The sequence below is a fragment of the Porites lutea genome, chromosome 1 (genome assembly GCF_958299795.1).
Source record: "Porites lutea chromosome 1, jaPorLute2.1, whole genome shotgun sequence".
Lineage (NCBI taxonomy): Eukaryota > Metazoa > Cnidaria > Anthozoa > Scleractinia > Poritidae > Porites > Porites lutea.
Genome location: NC_133201.1, coordinates 45,835,320 through 45,844,041, shown reverse-complemented (window position 1 = coordinate 45,844,041; position 8,722 = coordinate 45,835,320). Strand labels below are relative to the sequence as shown.

The 8,722-nt window shown below is 41.2% G+C and overlaps 1 protein-coding gene across 1 annotated transcript in view; it reads left to right on the top strand.

Moving 5' to 3' along the window:
* The window catches only part of LOC140930628 (uncharacterized), an 8,057-nt gene extending 4,819 nt beyond the window's left edge, over window positions 1-3,238 (top strand). The window contains exons 4-6 of the mRNA XM_073380351.1: window positions 70-341; window positions 2,078-2,258; window positions 3,093-3,238. Coding sequence (XP_073236452.1) covers window positions 70-341; window positions 2,078-2,258; window positions 3,093-3,238 — 599 coding nt within the window. The remainder of the gene's footprint in view (window positions 1-69; window positions 342-2,077; window positions 2,259-3,092) is intronic.
* The last annotated feature ends 5,484 nt before the right edge of the window (window positions 3,239-8,722 follow it).

Below are 8,722 nucleotides of genomic sequence, written 5' to 3'. Positions count from 1 at the left end.
GGGATCTTAAAATTCCTCTTCCTTAACGAGATTGTTCAGTTTGTCTTCATGTTTCGTTTATTTTCTCAGTTTTTGACAACTTTGAAGACATGCAAAAAGCTCTCCTAAATAAGACTGTGACAGGTATAATGGATGAGATGTACCACGGACTTTACTGGATGCAACAAGCTAGAGATTCAAGACTGTATGTGGTTAAGATGATTGAGAGAACACGTTCTTATGGCTTCGCATTCAAGAAAAACGCTATTAAATGGCCGGTTGATGACTGCGTTCGAAAACTTATTTTGTATCGCAGAGAGGATGTCTACTACGTTATGAAACAGTTCAAGGATGAAATGAAGGTAATTAGGTTTAATCAATGGAAGAAATTCACTGAGCTTCTTAAGCTAACTTTTTTATCAACTAACTATTCCTCATTGACACCAAAGCAATATCCAATAAAACAACGGGATAACTACGACATATTACGGGTTGGGGCATGGCCGAGTGGTCAGCGCGTCGGAGCTGCAATCCGGCGGTTTCGGGTTCGAGTTTCCCTACGGTCACTGGCTGGATTTGTTCAGTCACGGCTGTTCTACCACGCTTGTTACCTCCTGCTAGTTTGGTTTAACCCCGTTATGTTCTATTTGGAATATTTGTTTCTATTAGACATTATTCACGATATCACCATTGATATTTTCGTGGTTTGCATTTTCACGGTTGACGGTCAGTTGGTTAACTCTTTCAAAACGAGAAAACAATTTTACTCATGCCAAAAGTACAATTCCAGAATTGACAAGTTTTACTGATATCTCATTACATTGTTTGCTATGAGGACATCTGCGGTCGCAATTGCGTCCAAAAAGCAACAACGATCACGTCACCCATACGTTTCCAAGCCAGTTTGAGCCAAGCCCACTTTTGCTCGATACATTTTTTAAAAGTTCGACACTTCCCTGGAAAAATCGACAACAAACCGCTTCCTGCAGTTTTTCAGTGATGCTTCTTTCCTGCTACAATAGACTTTCAAAACAGTACTTCATCCGATTTTTATATGGCGCGGGACCTCTCGTGACTTCGTCTCTCGCTTGGCTGCTAACGAACTCGTGAAACTCGATTCCGCGGTAGTTTCAATCGGTTTTTCATGCGCTTTGTCATCTTTTAGCCATTTTTCTTGATTGTGGTAGGGAGCTCTTGTCGCTCTCTGCTGATTTCGAAGCCCACTCTTTGGCGGGAAAACGATTTTGTCGACTTCTTTTGCCTTGGAGTCGAGGAAGAAAACGGACAAGCTCTTTTTTCTTCTTTGGAGGCATTCACTTTCAAACTCCAGGGAAAAATAGTGAGCACTATACTTGTAAACCACGATTTCTGTCAAATTGCGTGATTAGCTTGGTTCAACGGCTGCACGCGTATCAAGTATGACAGGACTTGTCAAAGATCAATTAAAATAATTAGCATAGAAAAAACTTTTGCACTCCATAAGTCTGCACAGAAAAAACATTTTCTCCTGGAATTTTTTTTAAAAGAAATCTCTTCATGAGCTCTATTCAATCTTCCAAAAATGCAAATTTAGAAAACTGATGATTTTTTACCCTGGATGATACCTTAAGATAAAAAGTTCTGTTGTCTAGAATAAAATAAACGTGACTGCGATTTCTTGTATTGGCCGATTTATCACTTGTTTGTCCCCTGAGAAACCACGTGACATCGCTTCTATCCCATCGGGCCTTTAGCAAATGCAAGGATGGCTGGTATCGTGAATAAGGTCTAAGTGGTGCACTTGTAAACTTAAGCTAAAAAACTAAGCTGCAGTTCCACTCCACAAGTCCTTAACTTTGCCTTACGTTTTACGCCCTTCCTTCATAGCCTTGGACGTCAACAACTGCACGTCAATACTTCCAAAAATCTCACTTTCAAAACGAGTTTAATTGCAAAACCATTCAATTTATTTCAATGGGGATAAAAAATCATTTTCATATCACTGGATATGCACCTCGCTAATAAAACAGGCTAAGGGCAACTCGAAAATGGTCCTATTGCTTGCTTTCTTTAACAACAAGTAAGCTCTTTGCTCATATTATTAAAATTCTATTTTAAGGACAAACTCTCCACCGCAATGGATGATGACGGGTTTTCTCTACTGGACAGGAATTCTCCTGCTTTTTGCGCCCTTGTTACTTCATTAATAATCTTGTTGGGAGCACTGATCGCAGCAATCCGCCTCTGTGAACAGCTTTTGTATCTATACCAGAGACTTGTAAAGAAGAAAAAAAGTGAAGGTATAAAAGGTGGCTAATATTTTATCATGTCTCTCCTTTTCTAATCTTTCTTCGATTTTTTTCTACTTTTAATTTAGAGCAAAACTCCACTGAGTTCAGTCTAGGCCTCCCCTAACCCCACCCAGCCCCCCACCCCCCCCCCCCCCCCTCCCCGCTCCGACGCCTTCAATACCACTACTTATGTACCTTCTAAGATATTGATACTCACTAAAACTCGATTTGCTGCGTGGTCGTCACAAAAACTTACTCAAGAAACGACAGAATCGGAATCGGAATCGCAAGCGGAGTCATAAGAGCGCTTATGACCTTGTGAAAATCAAAAATTGGAGTCGTAAGCAGAGTCACAAGCGGGACGGAATCGGAGTCGGAAGAATCAGTACGTTTTCATTCTCTTCCGATTTCGCTTACGACTCCGTCCTTTACTGTCTAGTGAAAACCAGATTGTCGGAGTCGGACGCAGAAGCGGAAGAATAAACCAATCACGACGCTAATTCCCACCCTTTGTGATTAGTTTAGTTCTTCCGCTTCTGTTTGCAACTCCAACAGCCTAATTTTCACTCGATCGTAAACGACGGAGTCGTACGCATCAGGACACTGTTTTCACTAGATTGTTAACTCCAACGCTTCTGATTTCGACACCGACTCCGTCGCTAGTGAAAACCTGCCTTAAATGCTCTTTCAGTTATCAAACAAAAATGTAATTTGGCTGAGCTCATGACTAGATACCTGTCCTTATATGTTATACCTAAAGGCATAAAATAAAAATTTGTGACGTAGAACGGACAAGCAGGACTAAACCGCTAACAATATGTATGAATTTTGATTTATTCACAGATAATGTCCAGCCCTCGTCCAGCCACTGCAACGCTCCACCAAAGATGGGTTGCTGGATATTTCATAAGAAGAGGATACAGAGCCATGGAAACTTCGAATCACATAACGACACTCGAGTTCAAGATCCTTTGCCCTCCATCATTTGAGTTCTCAATTCTTAACTTAGAACTCAACTAAAATTTATTTCAATTAAGTCCTGGGAGGGGGGGAGGAGGGAAGCGTTACCTTTAAAGATGCTTCAGCTATATAAAAATAAACCTTCGTACTCTAGCGAGAAACAGCAGGAACAATGGCAATATTCCAAAAGATATAATGGTGGCAGTTGCCCCAGCAGGCTTTTGGATTAGATGCCAAAACCTGACGAAACTCCCAAGCAATTCCAGGCTATAGTCAAATAATAAGCAAGTAAGCACACACTACCAACTCCGCGGTATGGCCATGCAGTACCTTGAGCCTGTACATAGCCATATCACTGGGATTTGGCAGCCATTCACAGCTGCTTCTTCCTTATTAGGACTTATCAGCATGCCGTTGCCCCAGGTAAAGGGTCTCACTAGGTGATCCCTGACCCCTTCGTTTACTGCCGAAGAGAGTGCGAAAATGCACTCCATGGACATCAAATTTCTCCAAACAACTGATATCAATACATAGTCACTAGAAAGGTTCCCCTCAGAATTTATAAAATAACATAAAAAAGATAATGGTTTGATCTTTTAACAAGTTCTGTCCACTAATTTTTTAAGGAAATGCATTGAGATCAGACCTGAGAATTTGTATGTGTATATTGGGACTTCAAGGGCTTTAAGTTGCCAGCCTTCCATGGCTGCAACTACGATCTGTAGGCGGATGATGTGGCTGTGCCCATGCTTGCATTTGACATGTGTGTGTTTCCTTCACTTAATTTGGTTCTATAGTTGTAAAGTAGTTTGCTTTCCAAAACGAATCTGTGACAGGGTAACGATCGCTAAGTGCTTCTGTGAAATAGACAATCAAACTGTAAGTGGTGCCCGTCTTACATTGTAAGGCGCAAAGAGAATTATGTAATACAATAATGAAAAAACTCTTAATTTGACTATTTATAACGTTGGAATAGTTGCAAGAGAATTACACAAATGGAGAAAAAACCGTAATAAAATCGTATGAAAATAACTCAAAATCTCAACTACAAACTCTCTGTAACCGAAATGATTTGGGGAAGTAAATTGCTCTATTCCTTTCTCCTAATATCTTCCTTTTGTTGAATGATTTTTTCAAGTTCGTACAAGAAGAAATATTCATTCTAGGAAAGCTCAGATATAACTTGCATCTTCTCGCACTTCTGATTCTTTTAGGTGAAAATTCAATAATGGCTTTTCCGTTTGAATAAAACCTTAAGGAATAAAATGTAAACTCTGTGTCCTACTGGCCACTTTTTTAAACATAAGTTTTCCACTTTCTTACGTTTCTTAAAACAAAGTGAGGTGTTTACAAGACAGAGACAAAGATGAGCGACTATACTTTCCTCTGAAATGGCCAGGCCACGCAATATCCAAACTGACTTCAAAGGGCTGATGTCGTTCGTCCAAAAGAGTGGTCCAAAAACGTAGTCAGGCAAATGATTTCTTTAGACGGTTTAATTTTCTTGTTTGTTTTAACTAACATCCACGCTAGATGATTTTCAGCCACTCGCGTATACAGGCTTCCGCTCTCAAAAAGTCCTTATCTTTCTTCACTACGAATAAAGAACTGTCAAATAGAAACTTGCGGAACTAAACTTAAGCGAACAATCACTTCGAACTGAAATTCTCTATCTGATCTATCAACGAAAAGTGCAACGAACGAGGAAGTCCATATGATTTTCTATTCAAATTTAGATTTCAGTAAAAAGTAATTAAATCATCTACCCCGGAGAAATATCAGCAGATAATCAGACAAGTGGTCTCAGACATTGGTGGTGTCCAGAATATTGCAGATGACCTGATAGTACATGGTGAGAACAACGAGGAGCATGACTGGAATCTATATCGATTGATACGGAGATTAGCAGAGAAGAACCTCACCCTCAACCTTAAAAATTCCAATTCAGAATGGACAAGGCAGTCTTTATGGGGCTGTTAGTTTCAAAGTATGGCGTGTGCCCAACAGAAGAGAAGGTACGTGCAGTGCTGGAGGCAAACCGCCCATCTACTCCAACGGAAGTGAGAAGCTTTCTTGGTATGGTTGGCTTTAGTGCAAGATTTATTCCTAATCTTGCAACTGTCGCCGAGCCTTAACGAGCAATTTCCAGGAAGGGGGTACCCTTTGTTTGGAGCAGTGAGCAGGATAAATCCTTTAAAGAACTGAAAAAGCAATTAGCTAGTGTGCCTGTGCTAGCTTATTTTGACAAAGATGCACACACGCGAGTGATAGCCGATGCAAGTCCCGTGGGGTTAGGCGCCGTTCTGGCCCAGGAGAAGAATGGATAGCGCCGAGTCGTTTGTTACACCAGCAGAAGCCTCAGCAGTGTCGAAAGGAGGTACGGCCGAACTGAAAAGGAGGCAATAGCTCTCGTGTGGGCCTGTGAACGTTTTAACCTTTACCTGCTTTGGTTACCAACCTTTGATTTAGTCACGGACCATGAAGCATTAAGAGTGATCTACTCAAAAGGATCCAAACTATCTGCACGCATCGAGCGCTGGGTGCTAAGACTGCAACCATACAATTACAATGTATGCTGTGTCAAATCCCAAGACAACATTGCAGATGTCCTATCTCGTCTGAAGAAGATCCCCACTTCAGAGAAATATCGATATGATGATGAGCACGTTCGAATGGTTGCTCTCAGTGCCGTACCTATAGCCTTAAAGATTCAGTAGATTGAGAGTGCCTCAGCTGAGGATGAGGATTTGCAAGCAGTGCAAAGTTGTCTTATAAGTGGGAACTGGGAGAAAGCTCCAAAGCCATATGTGTGGGTACGTAACAAACTTACCTATATTGGCCATCCTGCGTGGAACTAGAATCGTGATTCCTAACATTTTGAGGAAGAGGGTCTTAGAACTTGCACATGAGGGACACCAGAGGGTGGTGAAGATTGAGGAGCGCCTGAGATCTAAGGTGTGGTGGCCAGGTGTTGATAAAGATGCAGAACGAAAGCGCCAAGAGTGTTATGAGTGCCAGCTTATGACAAAGGAGACAGTGCCTCCACCAGTGAAGACAACCAGGATGCCTGAGAGACCGTGGCAGGACCTAGCATTGGACCTACTGGGCCCTATGCCAACAGGAGAGTCTTTGCTGGTCCTAGTGGATTATTTTAGCCGATGGGTGGAGGTTTACGTCATTAATTCCACCAGTTCAGCAGCGATAATTAAGTGCTTAGACGCGAGAGAGACTTAGTGACTATGTTACCACCTGAGGGAGACAATTACTTTGCTATGACAGTGGCAACTTTGATAAGGCTGCTGCCTACGGAAGTGTTAATTTGTATCAATTGTACCTTAAAAAGACACTGTTGACATTTTCATGTTACTTAGTAGTAGTGAGACTTTGCAAGTGAAGAGAGGGAGGGATGTGGTGTCTGATGCGGAGGAAGTCTGGAGTCATGTGACGAGTTGAAGTAGTGTTTTTGTAGTGTAGCGGCGAAGGAAGTAGTGCTTGTGTTTGACTAGACTATTAGCCCCGGTGGCCCATTAACAATACTGCAGTGAGGGTATCGGTCATCTAAAACCTGAAAAATGAAAATCCTTTCTACCCATCAGTATCAGTCACCCACGAGGGACTGTCTACTTTTGCAATTTCAAACAAATTCATATTTATACCCCCTCCCCCGCTTGCTTTTCCAACGAGCGAGAACCTAGCCCGCCAAGTGAATGTGATAATAATCCAATCATCATTTTTGTTTCGCTTTATCAATATGCTCCTCTATGACGTTTTGCCTTGCTCATCCGCGAGAAGGAAACATTCCCGAAGTCGAAATAAATTCATACAGATAGACCCTATGTGTTGGTTAACTCACTCTTCTGCGCCCACTTGGTGAATGTAGGCTGTTTTCTGTAAAGAATAGGGTTCTTGTGTTGGAGACTTTGCAGCCTTGGGTAGCAATTATCATCCACCCGGCATTACCGGAACAGCCCCCATAGTTCCGGTTGATGAAGAAGTGCCGGTTGTAGTTTGGCTCTCCACGAATGGAAAAGTAGTTCTTTGGCTGTATTTTTATATCTGTCCAGGCCACCCTAGTCTAGTTTCGGGAACGGCATTCCCTTGGGTCACAATGATCTTTCTCACGTGATGTCGAGTAGAGAAGTTGTTATTGCGCTTTCTCGTGTAACGGTATTCCCCAGGCAACATGATGCGAAAACAAGGTGGTTTACTGGAAGCTGGCGCATTATTAAGCCCAGCGTTCAAAACTTATCCACAACAGACAACTAACAGAGGAAGTATTCCCTCTATAGTAATTACCATTAGATGTAAAGACATCTTCGATTCAGCCCATAAGGTCTGTCAAGTTAACCTCAGCAAACGTAAAGATTGCGTGAATAGCGACAAACGAGGAGTGACGAAATCATGTCTCTAAAAGAGATCGAAAACATTTTTTCATGGAAAGTGGAGGATACTTGGAAGTTGGCTGGGAAACTGAGTGTCATATCGCATCCATGATGAGGCTGAATCACGAAAAACGACTTCCTTATCTCTCTCCCCAGTTATCCTAAGGAAAACAAAGAATATATAGAGACTATAAAAAAAACGATTAAGCTGAAATTTTTCCTTTTCCAGTCGAAAACCAAAACAGTAGTTGCCGAGATCAATAGGTGATCAGTATACTGCTATTTCGAGAAAGGTTGTCGGAAAAGTGCACGCGACAATCCCGAAAGGTATTGTGGGAGGTTTTTTAAAAGTTCACTGTTCTTATAAGAAATTTGAAAGAATGGTAGAAGAGGCCATGGGAGTATGTTTGCGAGTGCTAAAAGAAAGCAACAAAAGTAGGTTCGACAGCTACAGTGTCAGGAACAATGTATTGATCATATCCCATATTACCTTTCGGGATTGTCACGTGCACACTTTTTCCGACAACCTTTCTCGAAATAGCTGTATATAAATTGGTCAGGTTCACGAGTATAATGCATTCAGTTAATGTTATTCACTTTTTTAGTATTCTCCTGGTAAAAGTCTCTAACGAGCAAATTAATGTATTCTTGTGTAGGAAAATGGAAGTATTTTTCCTTAATAGGCGCTTACTATAAACTAGGTTTTTATTCAAGGTAATTCCCCTTGAAAAGAAAGTACTATCCAGGGATTTTTTCTTCAACTCCGCACAATTGACGGTCACATATAAGAACTAAAACTGCAATACTAAAAGGTGGTGTAACCGTGCTTGTTTTTGCCCTACTTAACCGTTATTTTAAGTCTTTTCTACTAAGTTGCTCGCAAAGTTCGAAACTCATGAAAACCACTGCAAACATCAAATACTTGTTATTATAGAAGAAAAACTACAAATACTATTGAAACTTCGAGCCTGTTTGTTTGTCTGGACAATAATCTTTCAGCAGTAAAGTTATTTCCAACTGCCTGACCTTGCAAATAATGTAAGAAAATTAGAATTGATCTGCATCTTTATCTCATACTCCGGTGCTGTGGCTTCATATGCAGAGTCTCACGTCATTCATATAACATAATAC